The 17,335-nt window shown below is 57.4% G+C and overlaps 2 protein-coding genes across 2 annotated transcripts in view; one reads left to right on the forward strand and one right to left on the reverse strand.

The window, feature by feature from the left end:
• The first annotated feature begins 207 nt into the window (after positions 1-207).
• Positions 208-6,457, forward strand: LOC112106977 (docking protein 1-like). Its single transcript, XM_024200483.3, has 3 exons — positions 208-308; positions 871-1,043; positions 4,781-6,457. The coding sequence occupies exons 1-3, from the start codon at positions 272-274 to the stop codon at positions 5,891-5,893; spliced, it is 1,323 nt and encodes a 440-aa protein (XP_024056251.1). The 5' UTR covers positions 208-271; the 3' UTR covers positions 5,894-6,457.
• Positions 6,458-13,934: 7,477 nt separating this feature from the next.
• The window catches only part of M1AP (meiosis 1 associated protein), a 56,348-nt gene continuing 52,947 nt past the window's right edge, over positions 13,935-17,335 (reverse strand). Inside the window, exons 8-9 of the mRNA XM_026658368.1 lie at positions 14,605-14,763; positions 13,935-14,081 (exon numbers count right to left, since the gene is read on the reverse strand). Coding sequence (XP_026514153.1) covers positions 13,935-14,081; positions 14,605-14,763 — 306 coding nt within the window. The remainder of the gene's footprint in view (positions 14,082-14,604; positions 14,764-17,335) is intronic.

The raw sequence follows: 17,335 nt of genomic DNA on the forward strand, positions 1-17,335 counted from the left end.
GGGTGGGCTGACTGTGCTGGCTGTGAGGTGGCCCATGGGGTGGGCAGTGGGTCTGGCTGTGAGGCAGCCTGTGGGGGGTAGGGGGACCAGCTGCGAGGCAGCCCGTGGTGGGCAGTGGGGCTGGCTGTGAGGTGGCCCATGCGGGTTAGGGGGGCTAGCTGGGAGTATGGTTCTGGGTGCTGATACTTCTCTTGCTTTGCAGGGGAACTCTACCAGTGGAGCCCGGCCTGGGTGCAGCAAGGAGTCTGACGTGGGAGCACCGGCCCTGGAGATGGCAGTGAACTCGATTTACTACTCGCGGGAAGAAGGTAGGGCCTGTCCTGCCCTTGGCTCCTCTCCGGTGGCGCTGGCTGCTCCCCTGGTCGTCCTGGGTTTGTTTCCAGCATGGTCCTGCTGAGGGAGCTTGCAGCCTTCACTGCCTGGCATGAAGCTGCCCTGGCCTCTGGGATAGTCTCGTCCTTCAGGCAGGCGCCGTGACCTGTCCCACTGGGCTGCGTCTGGAGCTGGGACGCCTCCCTCCTCCCCGCAGTGCTTCACCCTGAGCTGCACTCCTCGTAGCAGGGCCCGTGTCCCTGGCCTCTCCCCATCTCTGTCCCGGGGGCTGGGTGTCGCTGCCCCCCCGCTCTGTCCTGGGGGCCGGGTGTCGCCGGCCTCCCCCCTTGGGGGCGGTGCATATTCTGGTTTCCCCACTCTCCCCTTGGTGCAGGGGAAAGTGGGGCATGGCTTGGATTCCTTGTCTTCGCCCCGTGCTGTCCGTGGTCCTGGGGGTGTCCCTGGTTTCCCTGTCCTGTCCTTGGGAGTTGGGGGTGGCTGAGGGTGCTTGCTTTCCTGCCCTGCCCCGTCCCTGTGAGTGACTGGCTTTCTTGGCAGTGAACGCTTTCTGGGTGACAGTGCAGAGGACGGAGGCAGCGGAGCGGTGTGCGCTGCATGGGGCCTACATGCTCAAAGCCGAGCAGGACAGCTTGATCCTCAAGGAGCCCCGGACACAAGAAACTCTCTACACCTGGCCTTACAGGCTGCTCAGGAGATATGGCCGAGACAAGGTGGGTGGGGCAGGATCTGGGGTGAGCGCCCGGGCTCTGGCTGGCTTAATACCATCCCCTTAGCAAAAGGGTGTTCTGCTCCGCAGCCCACAAGCCGTCTGGCGCTAAAGGGTTGGCATGCTGAAGTGCCAAGGCCTGACCTGGTGTGGCACTCCATGTGCAGCCTGGCAGGAAGGCACAGGGGCCAGCAGCCGCCAAGGTGCCTGGTTAACATTTGCTGAGGGTTGGCCGTGCTGGGGGGGTTACTGCCTCCTGGGGCCCATGCTGTGATTGTCGCTGCCCCTCACCCTTCTCCCACTTGGCCGTGGTGACTGTGGTGCGTCTGGTCCATCGTGCTGCTGTCCCCATGCTTCACGCAGCTCCTGGTTCTGTGTCCTCGGCCCTGCTCGCTCAGAGCGGGTGGGGAGGAAGTGGTTGCCTGAGAGAAGCTGCTTATAGAACTTATGATGTAGCCTGTAGCTGAAGTGTGCTGCTGCTGTTTCCACCGGATCAACCAGAAGAGATCTGGAGACTTGAGTGTGTCTGCTGAGTGCAGACACTGTGCGGAAGCGTCTGAGCAGCTTCTCCTCCAAGCCTGGGAGATGCTGGGCATGAGCCAGAGGGCCAGGCTGGGGGACAGAAATGGCATAGCATGAGTGTGGTCAGGGGGAAATAGGCTCATTCAGCAGATGCCCCCTGTCTTGCCTCTGCCCAGGCCCCCCTGCAGGGGATCAGCTCTTGGTGTGGTACTGAAATGGTGCCGCTCCCATGGCATGCTGGCTTGCTAGGGGAAGCACCAAGCTGGCCCAGACCATAGTGTTACCGCAGAGAGGGAGCGGGGGTTGGGGGGGGTCTGTGATGGGTTCCCCACAGGGTGCCACCTGGAACTGGGGTACCACTGAGCCCCCCTGACCCACCAGCCTGGGCTCCCTTTACACTATACTGCTGTGACCAGCCTGCTAAGCCTTCTCCCAGGCTTCAGCACACATACAGATAGGGGCACACCCAGCTGCAGTACATACAGACGCTGTAATCAGCTCTGTCTGGGGAGGCTTCAGATAAGGAACTGCCCAGCTGCTCAAATGCACTTCTCCCTCTGGAGTGTAAACCCAAAATTATACTGTCTTGCGCTGCACAGAGATCTGTACAGCGTAAGCTCATGAAATCTACCCCCTTCCTCAATGTGGAGAAGGATATGCAACAGGCTTCTGCCCCAGGTTATGACTCCCACACACTGATTTTAGAAGACAAAGCAAAAATAAGTTTATTAACTAGAAAAGGTAGATTTTAAGTGATTATAAGGGATAGCAAACAGATCAAAGCAGATTACCTAGCAAACAAAACACACAAACTAAGCTTAATATACTAAAGAGATTGCATATGAGTAGCAAATTCTCACCCTAAATGATGATTCAAGCAGGCTACAGAGATTCTTAAGGGGCCAGTTGCACTTGCTTACAGATTAAAAACCCCAGGTAATCCTCTCGCAGGCTAGAAACCCCTCCAGCCTGGGTCCAGCACTTCTCCCCCCCCCCAGTTCAGTCTTTGTTCCTCAGGTGTTTCTAAGAGTCTCTTTGGGGAGGGGAGTCAGTGAAGAATCCTGATGATGTCACTCCCCTGCCTTAAATAGCTTTTGCATATGGCGGGAACCCTTTGTCTCAAAGCTGGGTTCCCACGCCAGTCAGTGGAAATACACTGGTATTCCAAGATGGAGTCCTGCACCAGGTGACCTGGTCACATGTCCCTGTAGTGCCACAGCAGCCATTGCTCGGAGGCCATTTGTAGCGGCCTCAGGAAGACACTACTCTCTTCTCCCCCCCACACCCCCAGGAAATAAACTCCTTCTAAGGCCTATTGTTCTCCCAAATTGTTCATTAACTTGAATGGGCCTTTCCCAGCCAACCACCTAGATTGACAGTCTTGCCTAGTGGGTGTTCCTCATATGTAAACGCATTTGTAATAGATACATAGACAATATTCTAATTTCAGATACAAAAATGATACACCCATACAAATAGGACAATCATATTCAGTAAATCATAACCTTTTCAATATCTCACATGACCTATCTTGCATAAAATACATCAGAATTATGCTATAATCATATCATAATATCACTATGAAGAATATGGAGTGCAGTGTCACAAGGTCCACTCAGGAGACCTCATGGCTAAGGCCCAGTGTGAACCACGATTTCACAGACTGCAGGGAAGTTGTGAGATTAGCCAGTTTGGGAATTTTGCCAACAGCAGGGAGACGGAGCAGGGATTCCCACTTCTGCCTCTGCACTGTTGGAAAATTCATGGTATTGGGCTAATTTAGCTGCCCGGGGGGTTCGCTTCCTCACTGGCTGTTAGAAGACGGGGGCAGGGTTGACAATGCATAGCAGTTACGAGCCCCGGCCTGCCCCATAGAGCCCCCTGGCAGACCCAGTGGAGACACTGCAGTGCTTGCTGGCAAGGGTAAATCTGCTGCTTGGAGTACAAGCAGGTATGAGGGGGCCCTGCCCCAGTGAGAGGATTGGGGCGGGAGGCATAGATCCCATTCTCACTCCAATACCCTGCTGGTGCAGGGCTGTCTGGTCTCAACCCCCCACCAGTCGGCACTGCGGTGTCTCCCCTGGGTGTGACGAGGGCTGTTGTGGGTTGAGCTGGCTAATTGTTGTACGTTGTCAGCACATTGGACAGACAGGAAGTAGCAGCAGCCTGGGCCAGAGCTCAGTGTGGAGCCAACCAGACCCTGCCCCCGGCTAGGCTGGGCAGCTGGCTCCATGTAGACAGACAGACACACACCCTTCTGCCCCCCCCTTACTTCCCGGGGTAGGACCAGCCTGCCATCTCACCCCTTTCTGGGATGGGACCAGCTCACTAACCCCCCCACGAGCAACCATGGCCTCAACAGGGAGATGGAAGCTGGGATACATTCTTCTCCCTCCTTGCTGCTGGAAGAATTGCAGCAGTTAGGGGCAGTGGGTGGCCATGCGTCTCCCATGAAATTCAAAAACCTGGGATGCTACCATAAATTCGGGGGGGAGGGAAGAGAGAGAAAGCGATTTACATAGGGCCTGATTCATGGTGCCTGCATGCTGTGGTGTGTCTCTTAGAGGCTCCAGGGAAGGGGTGAGTTGGAAGATGGGTTTGAGGCGGGGGTGGCTTGGCAGCTGGGGGTGGAGAGTGGAACTGGTGTGTAGGGGGAAGCCAGGAATTATGCCCACAGGCTGTTGTGAGGGGAGGAGATGCCAGGAGTCTTGCTGCAGTTGTTCCTGCACCCAGGTCTCCTAAACTGACATCAGCTCCAGCTCCATCTGATTCTTATCTGTGGCTGCATCCCATCAGCAACAGAATCAACTCCAGGGCTGCCCCCTCTCTGTGCCCAGATCCTGCTACCCAACACCTGTGGTGCTGCTACTCACGGGAATCAAGCACAGAGCATGCTCTGTGCTGCATCTCCAGCCCCGCTGACTTGCCCATGCTGCCAGCCTTATGGGCAGGGGCCTTGCTCTCTTCTGGTATGATGGCCGAGCCCCAGGGAGAGCAAATGCCAGTTCACCTGCCCCTAGAGCCTGGGCTGAGGTTCAGGAATGGGGTGTGAGTCCAGGGCGAGGATGCCAGAGCTGTTCTTGTGTACGCCAGAGATCTGCCCTGCTCTGTCCCTTCGCCCAAGTGCTGCAGCCTGGGCTACAGCATGCATGGGCTCAGGGCTGCTGGGAGGCTCTTTGGGGCTGGTTGGGACACTGACCCTCTACCTCTCCCCGGCAGGTGATGTTCTCCTTTGAAGCTGGCAGGCGCTGCGAGTCTGGGCCTGGGAACTTCACATTTGAGACCAAGCAGGGGAATGAGATCTTCCGGCTAGTGGAGGCCTCCATTCGGGAGCAGAAAGCCCAGGTAGAGGAGAACAGACAGAGCTGCGACTCCCTGGACTTGGACTGCCCCAGTGTGGTGCTGATCCGCAATGCCCTGGCTGACTCGCTGAGCCTTGAGCTGCCTGCCGAGGGGGATGGCACAACGGTGCCCAAAGCTGGGCTGACAGCAAAGCTCAGTGCTGCTCCGGAGGAGAGGGACGCCATAGCCCTGCTGAAGGCTCGCACTCTCCCAGAGCCCCCGGTGCCACCCAAGCCTGCTCACCCCAGCACGCCCCCACGCTCCCCGCTGCCCAAGGTACCCAGGGCCCTGCTCCCTTCTGAGGACCCAGCCAGCTTGTACTCAGAGCCCATGGACGCAGTGAAGGGCATCCGAGCCAGGCTGGACCCGCTGTACTCAGACCCCATCGACAGCAAGCCTGGAGGTGGGGCCATGGGTCATGGCCCTGCCCAGGAGGAGGCAAAGCTCAGGAAACCTGGCTCTCTGTACTCAGGCCTGTACGACAGGGTCCAGCCAGCGGGGAACAGCCAAGCTGAGAGGCTGCCGAGATGCAGGGAGCACATCTATGATGAGCCCGAGGGGCGGGCCCCCCACCCAGTGCCTGCCAACACCTCCATCTACGATGAGGTGCGGCCAACAGGCGAGGCCTGGCGCACGCAGGGCATCGAAGACGAGGGCGGGTATGAGTATCCCTACAATCCCAGAACTGATGACTACTCAGTGCCTGCCTTCCAGCACAAAGCCGGGCCCAAAGGTCCCAAGCCCATCCCTGCCCCCAAGCCCCAGTCCGTGTTCATTCCCAAAGGCGCTGAGAGGAGCCCAGAGCCCAGCAAATGGCGTGTGAACCTGGCTCCCGACAAACCAGGTGTCAGATCTGGCTTCAACAACAACAACAACAACAATGAGGTGCTGTACAGCCAGGTGCTGAAGCCCCTGCGAGCGCCAGGGCAAGAGCTGTCTGTGGATGAGAATGCTCTAATGCCCATCTACGAAGACCTGGGAGAGATATAACCTCCTGTGCCGCAGCCCCTACTGTGCACCTTCCTCTGGGAGGGGCCATGGGGCCCAGAATCCGGCAGGAGCCATGCAGCGTGCTGTCCTCTCTGGGTCCCTGCAGGGTGGGCCCGGGGACTGTGCTGGACTGCCTGTCGCCCTCTGCCCTGTGAGTGAGCTGGTGACTGCTTCTCCTCCTGTGCCAAGCAGGAGGTTGGGTGATTCCCAGGAGACTTTCCCTGGAGGACACTATGGTTGGTGATGGGGAGAGATGTTTGACTGTAGTACCTATGTGCTGGGATTGGCTGCTTTATCACGTAACACTTTGGCAGGGGAGGACAGGGCTGTCATCTCTAGTGCACCCATCACCGTGATATCTGGGCATGATGACTCTGGGATCATGCGATTCCTGGGCACGTGGCTCTCCATTGGGGCCTTTTGCTGCTGAAATGCTCCTCAGCTCCCTTCAGACTGTCTTTGTGGCCCACAGTGATAGCAGGCTGTGCACCCTGGCACCCCATCCCAAAAATATTTTTCTAAAAATTTTATTTTGATATTAAAATCTTAAATTTTAAAACTGAAGAATCTGTATGTGTGGCATGTTTGAGGCGGGGTGCTGTGTCACACGCCTGTTCTTGGGGGGGGAGAGATGCTGTGTCAGGCTTCCAGAGGCGCTGTGCCCCTGGGCCAAGGAAAGAGGCCAGATTTGCGCTGGGACATTGTGAGTGGCACATACATGCTCATTTGCATGTGCAAGTCCATGCAGTCTTATTAAACAAAAGCTGCACTGGAGATGAGAAAATATTGGCTCCATCTTCACAAAAGGTATTGGGGGATCCTGGGAGTTGAGCTGTTGGACTTCCAGCAGGGGAAAGCGGTTCAAATGATAATGAAATAGAATTATAAAATTGTAATTTAGACTTTCAAAAGGCCCTTGGCAAAGCCTCTCACAGGAGCCTGGTAAGGAACCAGTCGCTGTGGGGTGAGGGCGAAGCGCTGCCCTGGAGCAGAAGGCTCAGAACAGAGCAGGGATTGATGGTCTGTTTCCATCAGAGCAGAGGGGTCACAGCAGGGCCCCAGGGGGCCGACTGGGGTTTCAGATATTTATTAACAAGCTGGAAAAGGGACGTGTGAATCTCCAGATGGCACAAAGGTATTGAGGGGAGCCGCGCCCAGAGGAGCCCGTGAGGAATTTGAGGGACTGATGGAGGGGAAAAGGCAGCATGCTGGCAGGCACAGCTGGGATTCAGGGTTGACTAATATGAAGTAACACACATTGGAGGGTTTAATCTGAACTCGTCATGTGCCTTCTCAGGGCCTAACTTAACATTATCTGCTCAGCAAACGGACCCAGCATCGCTGGGCAGCTGAGTGTGACCTTGACACAATGTGCAGCTGATGCCAAGAAAGCTGATTGGCCACATAAGGGATGGGGTGGAGAATAGGATGAGTTGGGTCCTGCTCTGTGCTCCTATGGACCATGTGCTTTGTTGGAGCTGTGCAGCAGCTGGGCACAGTTTGGGCTGATGAGAAAGGAGTGGGGGAAGCCACTGGACTCTGCTGAGTGGAGGAGACAGCTGGCCCTTTTCCCTGTGCTCTTGGTTACAGCAGGGACCTGCGGTACTTTGGCCAGGTCCCATCTTCGTTATGAGAGAATGATGCAAAGCTTGGGGGAGTGGTAAATAAGGGAGTGGACGGGTCACTGGGACAGCAAGCTGGCTTGCTTGGTAAGCTGGGCACAAGCAAACACTGTATTTTAATATGGCTAAATGTAAATGTGTACATCTAGGAACAAAGAATGCAGGCCATACGTACAGGATGTGGGACTCTATCCTGGGAACCAGTGACTCCGAAAAAGATTTGGGGTCATGGTGGATAATCAGCTGACCATAACCTCCCAGTGCGGCACTGTGGCCAGAAGAGCTAATGTGAGCTTGGAATGCATAAACGGGAGCAGAGAGGTTATTTTACCTCTGTATTTGGCACTGATGGGACCGCTGCTGTGATATTGTGTCCAGTTCTGATGTCCACAGTTCAAGGAAGCTGTTGATAAGTTGGAGAGGGTTCAGAGAAGAGCCATGAGAATGATTAAAGGAGTGGAACACCTTTCTCATAGTGAAAAACACAAGGAATTCAATCTATTTAGCTAACAAAGAGAAGGTTAAGGGGTGACTTGATCACAGTCTATAAGTATCTACACAGGGAATAAATATTTAATAATGGACTCTTCTATCTAGCAGAGAAATGTATAATGCAATCCAATGGCTGGAAGTTGAAGTTAGACAAATTCAACCTGGCAATGAGGTGTAATTTTACAGTGAGGGTATTTAACCATGGAAACAATTTACCAAGGGTGGAGGTGGATTCTCAATCACTAACCATTTTTACATTGAGACTGGCTGTTTTTCTAAAAGTTCTGCTCTAGGCATTATTTTGGGTCAGGTCTCTGGCCTGTTATACAGGAGGTCAGACTAGATCAGGGGTTCTCAAACTGGGGGTCGTGAGCTGTCAACCTCCACCCCAAGCCCCACTTTGCCTCCAGCATTTATAATGGTGTTAAATATATAAAAAAGTGTTTTTAATTTATAAGGGGGGCCACACTCAGAGGCTTGCTATGTGAAAGGGGTCACCAGGACAAAAGTTTGAGAGCCACTGGACTAGATGATTGTAATGGCCCCTTCTGACCTTGGAGTCTATGACTCTATAACAGTGGCAGGAGTGTTGCTCTGCAGATTTTTCCATGAGGTCTCAGTGCTCGTTTAGAGGCGGCATTGGTTTCCCTTTGTATGGTTGTAAGAGCTGCTTCTGTCTTTGCACTCAGGAGATCTCTGCTAAACTCCGAGCCTGGGAGAAAGGTCCTGGGTTGCATTTATGTAGTCTGGTTTCCTGTCTTCTATTTAAAGCTACTTCAGCCCTAGTTAAAATTAAAATATGGTAGGAAGTGGCTTCTGCCTCCTCCCCCTTCAACTAATTTCTGCTCAGTCTGTGGGAGAAATAACTTTTTTGGCATCTTTGGAACAGTTTATCAGCCTGTTTGAAATTTGCAGCTCACTGGTGCAGTTGTTCATGGGGCCAGCAGCCATGATTCTCTCTGAACATGTGGTCTGGGTGCTTTGCAGAGAGAAAGGAGACGCTGTCCCTGCACCAAGGAACTTAGGGTCATGCTGAACGTAGCCAGCTGCTTTACTTGAGGAACATGCCTTGGAGTGTAAGGGGAGGAGGGGCTAACACCAGGTTTTACAGAGTGAGATTTGTTTTTATTTCTGCAGCAGAAATGACCCGGAGTTGGCAGCTCCTCCACCCACTTTCCTCGTGTCACAGCATCATATGAGTAGCCAGGTGACGGATGCTTTCTCAGAAGCCTCAACTGTGGGCAGCCTGGATGCACTCAGACTTTGTCCTAGCACATCAGACTTTCTAATGCTTCCTTATCTGTGTTACGGTAGCACCCAGCCTCCACAACTGGCTACAGTTGTCTCCCCAGGGGCCCATGACCTTTGCAGTAGCACTGCACCTGCTTCCCCTTGTGCTTAGGGCTATAGCTGGGTCTAGCGAAGCGAGTCAGAGCTAGACTGAGCTGCTGCTGATAGCATCAGGGTTGCTAACTTTCTACTTGCACAAAAGTGAACACCCTTGCCCCGCCCCTCATCCGAGGCCCTGCCCCTTCTCTGAGGCCCCGCCCTCGCTCACTCCACCCCCCCCCCCGTCGTTCGCTCTCCCCACCCTCACTCACTCATTTTCACTGGCTGGCTCAGGGGGTTGGGGTGCAGGAGGGGTTGAAGGCTCCGGCTGGGAATGTGGGCTCTGAGGTGGGGCCAGGAATGAGGGGTTTGGGGTGTAGGAGGGGGCTCTGGGCTGGGGGTGGAGCTGAGGGGTTTAGAGTATGGGAGGGGGCTCCGGGTGGAGGAAGGGGGTTGGGGTGGGGGGGGATAAGGGCTCTGGCTGGGGGTGCAGGCTCTGAGATGAGGGATTTGGGGTACAGGAGGGTGCTCTGTTCTGGGGTTCGGAGCGTGGGAGGGGGATCAGGGCTGGAGCAGAGGGTTGGGGTGTGGAGGGGTGTGAGGGCTCTGGCTGGGGGTGCGGGCTCTGGAATGGGGCTGAGGGCTTTGGGGTGAAGGAGGGTGCTTCAGGCTGGGACCGAGGGTTTCAGAGGGTGGGAGGAAGATCAGGGCTGGGGCAGGGGGTTGGGATGCAGGCTCCGGGCAGCACTTACCTCAAGCAGCTCCCAGAAGCAGCGGCATGTCCCCCCCTCCGGCTCCTACAAGGAGGTGTGGCCAGGCGGCTTGGTGCACTGTCCCGTCCGCAGGTGCCACCCCAGCAGCTCCTATTGGCTGCGGTTCCTGGCCAATGGGAGCTGTGGAGCCGGTGCTTGGGGTGGGGGCAGCGGGTGGAGCCCCCTGACTGCCCCTATGCGTAGGAGCCAGAGAGGGGGCATGCCGCTGTTTCTCGAAGCTACGCGGAGCCATAGCAGCTAGAGATCCTGCTTTGTCCCGCTGCACCACCAACCAGACTTTTAACAGCCCCGTCAGCAGTGCTGACCGGAGCCGCCAGGGTCCCTTTTTGACCCGGTGTTCTGGTAAAAAAAAAAAACGGACATCTGGCAACCCTAGATAGCATAGATCCTAAATCCTTCTTACTCCCTGGGCAAAGAACAGCACCAGGGTGAGGAAGACGGTCATTGGAGAGAGCACCGTAACTCCCAGCTTGAGGGGAGTAGCATTGAGGCTACACAATGTGCAGTGGGCCCCTGCCTTTGGTGGTGTCTGCTCCTTACTAACCCTTCTGCAGGGAGAAATTGCTTTCTCCCAGCATGCCTTTACTGGGGGTTTGGCAGCATGCCTGAAGTGACCACTGGACAGCTGGTTGCATGTCCCCCCTCCCCCCAATGGGTGTCCTGAGCTCCTTGAACAGGGGTGGGCAAACTTTTTGGCCTGAGGGCCACATCGGGGTTGCAAAACTGTATGGAGGGCTGTGTAGGGAAGGCTGTGCCTCCCTAAACAGCCCGTCCCCTCCCACTTCCTTGTCCCCTGACTGCCCCCTCCCAGGACCCCTGCCCCATCCAACCCCTCCTGTTCCCTGTCCCCTGACTTCCCCAACCCTTATCCACACTCCCGCCCCCTGACAGGCCCCCCAGGACTCCCACACTGGCATTTTCACACCCCTCACACTCACTACATGTGCTGTCACATGGTCTGCCCTGGGCAGGCAGAGTTTAGCACAGGGGTCTCAAACACACGGCCCGGGGGCCGCATGCGGCCCGCGGGGTTATTTTCTACGGCCTGTGAGCTCCTCGCGGCCCCCCCGCCCTCCCCCCAGCGTTTACCTAGAGCGGCTCCGGACTGACGCCCACCGGGGGCAGGGCAGGGCAGGCTCCCTGCCTGCCCTGCTCCCGCGCCACTCCGGGAAGCTGACGGAACCTGGGGAAGGAGGGGCGCAGGGGTGTATGTGGCTGTTGTTTCAGGCACCGCCCCCAGCAGCTGCCATTGGCCGTGAATGGGGAACCGCGGCCAATGGGAGCTGCTGGGGGCGGTGTCTGAAGCAACAGCCACCCCCACCCCCCATGCCCCTCCTTCCCCAGGTTCCGTCGGCTTCCTGGAGCGGCGCGGGGGCAGGGAGCCTGCCCTGACCCTGGTGCACATCGGGCCGGAGCCCACCCCCCGAACCCTTCCTGCAGCCAACCCCCCTGCCCCTGAGCCCCCTGCTGCACCCCTCCTGCACCCCGTACCCCTCCTGCACCCCGTACCCCTCCTGCACCCCACACCCCAACTCCCTGCCCTGAGCCCCCGCCACACCCCTGGGGGCAGAGTTGGGGTGGGGATTTCAGGGAAGGGGTTGGAATGGGGGCAGGGAAGGAGTGGGAAGAGGCGGGGCAGGGGCGGGGCCTCATGGAAGGGGTGGAGTGGGGGCGGGGCTGAGGGCGGCGGGGGGGAGGTGTCAGTAAATGCAGCCCTTGGGCCAATGTACTAGTCCTCATGTGGCCCTCGTGGTCATTTGAGTTTGAGACCCCTGGTTTAGCACATAAGCTGGTGCCTGGGCTCCAGCCCTGTAGCACCCAAGAGGGGCTGAGAGCTGCAGAGAGCCAGAGTGGAGCTGGTCCCTGCCACAAAGTGCGGTAGCAAAGTGAGCTGAGGGGGGCGGGGGGTGGTGGTGGTCACAGCAACACAGGATTTGAAGGGGCGGGGAGCAGCTGTTGGAGGACATGCCCTACCTCACATTCGGAAGGAGCGACACAATGAGATCCTCGCCATGGTTTTTGGTTGGGGGGCACAGCCTCTTGCAGCCAGTGCCATGCAGCACCGGAGGAGGACCAGGCCTGATCTTTGCTGTGTTTAGCTTTAGGCTGTTGAAAGGTCAAACCCTCGCCCCAGAAACACACTCATTTCCAGCTGAGCCTGAGCCAGGATGGGACTGGCTGCTTGGTGCTTGCCGAGGGACTGGACCGGCTGCTCCTGTGACAGGACCGCTCGGGCTAATGGCAATTCCATCAGAGTCTGCTTGTATCAGAGGTGCACTGGCCTTGCAGCATCTGCTCTTCCCCAGCCTGGCGTGTGCAGGGAGGGAGACAGAGGCCAGCAAGGCCCACTACTGGGCTGGCACCTGGCTGCAGAACTATAAAGGCTCTTTAGCGCACCCTAGTGTTCTCAGCTCTCCCTGCTGCCTGAGGCTCACTGTGCATGGCGTTGCACAGACCCTGCTGCCCTCACCTGGTGCCATCTGACGAGGGAGCAAGGACAAGGGTAGGAAAGCTCTATAAGATGCGAATTATCCACTACAGGCAATGTAGGTGTCATTATGCTAAATAATTTTATTGTTGAACCATAAAAGTGTGGAGACTCCGACTTGCTCTGGCCTGTACGCAGCGCTCTAACTGCTCCTGGGTGCTTAGAAGGGCATGCAAGGAACTCCACGAATGCCCCAATTGGAAACTACCATGAAGTCCAATAAACACAAAGCTCTGGCCAACTCCCTGCTAGGCCAGGGAGTTACTCTCTCCCCAGCATCTGCTTGTGCAGGGACTGCTAACTAGCACCTGAGCTGAAATTCTGGGGGACCTAGCCCCTAGTTGTGTATTGGGGAGAAGGTCTCGGGGAAATCCCAAGCCATCCCTTTGGCCCCAGAGCCAGAATTCTGTGCAGGGAGGTGACTACCGGTAGGCTGTGGTTCCATCACTGTCCCTCTGCAGCCCAGCCCCAGCGGACTCAGAGGGGCACAGAGAGAAGGCTCTTTCCCAGCTGGAGTGGCCTGGGAGCAGGGGTTATAGCCCAGGGCACCACCAGTCTCTGCTGCTGACTCCTGGGGACTGTGGTGTAAGACATGGGCCAGTGCTTCTGATCATGGTGGTGTGTTGGGTAACCTGCAATTGGCTGTGTGCCACGGGGGGGGGGCTGCCCTGGGACTCAGGGGACCTCAGATAAAACTTGTAACCCGTTTCACCACCACTGTTCATTCAGGCAGCTCAAGGAACCTCCTCGGGCAGGGCTAAAGCTGCTCGGCATTGCAGCCTGTGCAGGGAGGAGCTCACTAGTGCCTCTGCATGCACCAAGGCCCTTGCATGGAGCCCTGTGGTCACCGCTCTCCCCAAGATCTCTTCCCCGCATTAGCATGCAAATCCTCGTCCTTGGGCTTCGGGATTATGCCAGTATGTGCATGCTTGTTCTCAGAACCCATCCTATGAGGCCACGTGGTGTGCTGCATTCACATGAATGGGAGGCGCTGTGTGGGGTAGCAATGGGTGTCATGGCAAGAGAGGGGCCCCTGGGGAACAGGCTCCTTGGGGACTGTCTCAGCAACTAACAAAACTGTAGAACAACAAGAGAATGCACGGTGGGAAGCGTCTTTCACAGCAAGGCCAAGCAGGTCCAGCACTTGCCTGACCTTGTCCTGTGCTGGCACATGTGGTGCTTGGCAAGCACTGGGACCAGCAACAGGCTGAGCTGTGAGTGCATAGTGACATGAATGTGTGCGTGGGGACTGCTGTGCGTGTGCACCGGGGTAGGATGGCGTGTGTGTGTGGGGGTCTCACAACACTTGGGCTTGTAATAGAGAAAGGCCCTTGTCATTACATGCTCCCCAGGAATTCACTGTCTTCATCAGAGAAGAGAGAGAGCTCACAGGCGTCCTTCCACGCAGCAGATGATCTGAATGCTTTGGGTGGCGGGGGAGCCAGAGGAAGGGGAGCGACTGTGGCCTTGGCTTTGCTCTGGTGCTGTAATGCAGGAAGACACAGTGAGTACTGTCTCTGGAGGGCATAGGGCAGGGGTTCTCAAACTGGAGGTCGGGACCTCTCAGGGGGTCGTGAGGTTATTACATGGGGGTCATGAGCTGTCAGCCTCCACCCCAAACCCCGCTTTGCCTCCAGCATTTATAATGGTGTTAAATATATTAAAAAGTGTTTTTAATTTATAAGGGGGGGTTGCACTCAGAGGCTTGCTATGTGAAAGGGGTCACCAGTACAAAAGTTTGAGAACCACTGGCGGAGGGGAAGCTGCCGCACCCCTTAGTCACAAGCTATTGTGAGCATGTGCTTACTGCACCTGTGAGAGCTGACTGAGGGGCCCGTGTATCAGCCCAGAGCAGCAGGCGGGCCTGTGCACGAGGGGACATCCTCTGCCTGTTTCCACCTCCCTCCCAGCATCATGCCTGCTCAGAGCCTTCATCACCTCAGCTGCTTGGTCAGTGCTCAGGCAGAATAGGGTTCCCCCAAGCCAACCAGCGGGCAAGACCTGTACCTGTCTGGAGTGATGCCGCTCTCCTGGGCGATGCTCCTTGGGCTGGGCCTGCTGCCGGTACTGGGGTCTGGAGAACCGGCTCATCAGGTATTTGTAGAAGTTGCTTTTCACATGGAGGGGGTTGTATCTAGGTTCCACTTCCAGACTGTTCAGGGCGCTCTGTTCAGAGAGAAGTGACACAGGTCCCAGCTGGTACCTTGTGAGTGCCCAGCATCCAGCTTCCTGCTCTGAGGTGGCAGAAAATGGATGTAAGGATTTGTACCTCCATTCTTACTTCGTTCCCTGCTTAAATGACACGCACTCCTTCCAGTCATTCAGAGCAGAGAGGGAACCAATAGGTCCATGTAGTGAGTCGGCGTGGCTCCCCTCCTGCCCAGAAGAGGGAGCACCCTTGCAGGCATCCGAGTGGGCGGAGCCACCGCCGCCTGTTCCCGCCCCCCGGAAGTCAAGGGGCGGGACAGGAAGTATAAGGGCTGGCCGCCGGAGCTCAGTCAGGGCCCGGCCGCCGCAGGGAGCGGACGTGCTGCCGGGAGCTCGTGGCCGGGAGACCGCTGAGACCCAAGACCATTGCCCTAACTGGCCGGAGCTCCCCTGAGCCCACTACGAGGAGGAGCCGCCGGAGCCCCCCCCCACCCGTTATTGGGAGGAGCCGTCAGACCTGCCCCGCACCAACTACGAAGGCAAGGAGCCCCCAGAGCCCCTCCGCCCCTGTTGTTACCCGGAGGAGCCGCCGGAGCCCCAGGGGCCGGATTTCCCCGAGGAGCTGCCGGACCTGCCCCCAAGCCCCGCACGAGAGGAACCGATGCTGGTGGACTGGCCCGGACCCGGCGGCACCAACGAGGTAGGCCCTGAGGGGGAACTAGGAAGTAGCCCGGGGGTAGCTGACCCCGGTCAGGCTGCAGACGCATGTGAGCCAATGTCAGTGTGTTTCGGTCAGGACACCCCACTGACCCGCAGCGGCCACTGCTAGGGCCCCGGGCTGGGACGCAGTGGAGTGGGTGGGTGGCAGGTGGCTCCCGGGTGGCAGGTGTCCCCCTCACCCAACGCTCAAGTGTAGGAGCCTGGGCTTACCCCAACTGTTATATTGTTGCTCAGCCCCTGCCCCAAAGGGCCTGAGCCGTGACTGTTTGTGCCCCGCCCTGATCCAGGGCCTGGGCCTCAGGACTAACTATCTGTTTGCTCAGCCCCTGCACCCGAGGGCCTGAGCCCCTGAACTAACTGGTTGTCGTTCCACCAGTGGTGAGTCGGTGTGGCTCCCCTCCTGCCTAGGAGGGTCGAGCCCCGGCACGAACTTCTTACAGTTCACCACAGTAGCTGATGGAAATTGTGCAGGGCCTGATCCTTATCTGGGCCTTCCCTCGCCCCACATGGATAGCGGCTTGTACTTAGCATGAGCCAGATGTCACTTCTCCTGTGAGCATGTGTCTCTGCCTTTGGGCCTGCTAACCAGGCCTGCTGTCCCTGAGCAAGCATGACACACAGGAGTTCAGACACTGGCCTCTCCGTCTGTCACCCCTCACACACGAGTGTTTTGGACACTGGCCTCTCCGGCTCCCCTCACACACGGGTGTTTCAGACACTAGGCTTGCCACTTGCCAACTTTCTATTTGCACAAAACTGAACACACTTGACCTCTGAGGCCCCGCCCATGCCCTGCCCCTTCTCTGAGGCCCCGCCCCCTGCTCACTCTATCCCCCTCTCCCTCTGTTGCTCACTCTCCCCACCTCACTCACTTGCTCATTTTCATCAGGCGGGCTCAGGGGGTTGGGGTGTGGGAGGGGGTGAGGGCTCCGGCTGGGGATGTGGGCTTTGGGGTGGGGCCAGGGATGAGGGGTTTGGGTGTAGGAGAGGGCTCCGGGCTGGGGTGTGGAGCTGAGTGGTTCGGAGTATGGGAGGGGGCTCTGGGCTGAAGCAGGGGGTTGGGGTGTGGGAGGATGTACGGGCTCTGGACTGGGGGTGCGAGTTCTGGGGTGGGGCCAGAAATAAGAGGTCCAGGGTGTGAAATGGGGCTCTGGGCTGGGGCACGGGGTTGGGGTGAAGGGGGGGTCAGGGCTCCAGCTGGGGGTATGGGCTTTGATGTGGGGCTGGGGATGAAGGATTTGGGGTGCAGGAGGGGGCTCTGGGCTGGGGGGGCTCAGGGCTGGGGAAGGGGGTTAAGGTGCAGGGGGTCTGTGAGGGCTATATCTGGGGGTGCAGATTCTGGGTGGGGCTCGGGATGAAGGGTATGGGGTGTAGGAGGGTGCTCCGGGCTGGGACCAAGGGATTCAGAGGGCAGGAGGCTGATCAGACCTGGGGCAGGGGGTTAGGGCACGGGGGTGGGGGTGAAGACTCTCTGGCTCGCCTCACGCACCCAGGTGTTCAGAGAGGCCTCTGTGTGAACACCTGCCTGCATGAGAGGAGCCATAGAGGCCTGTATCTGAACACCCGTGAGTGAGGGAGACAGATGGAGAGGCCTCTGTCTGAACACCTGGGTGCATGAGGCGAGCCAGACACAGACCTCTCTGGCTCCCCTCACGCACGCAGGTATTCAGACACAGGCCTCTCTGGCTCCACTCACACACGGGTGTTCAGACACAGGCCTCTCCGTCTGTCTCCTCTCATACACAGGTCTCCACAGTTTTCAGACAGGTCTTCTCCACTGGTCTGGAAAAGTTCTGCTGCTCAGACCAGCTGCCTTTCTAAATCCTGCTGAGGGCCCTGGATGCTCCTAGCTGCAACTAACCAAAACGTT

This window comes from Terrapene carolina, unplaced genomic scaffold (genome assembly GCF_002925995.2).
Source record: "Terrapene carolina triunguis isolate 2854851 unplaced genomic scaffold, T_m_triunguis-2.0 Scaffold431, whole genome shotgun sequence".
NCBI lineage: Eukaryota > Metazoa > Chordata > Testudines > Emydidae > Terrapene > Terrapene triunguis.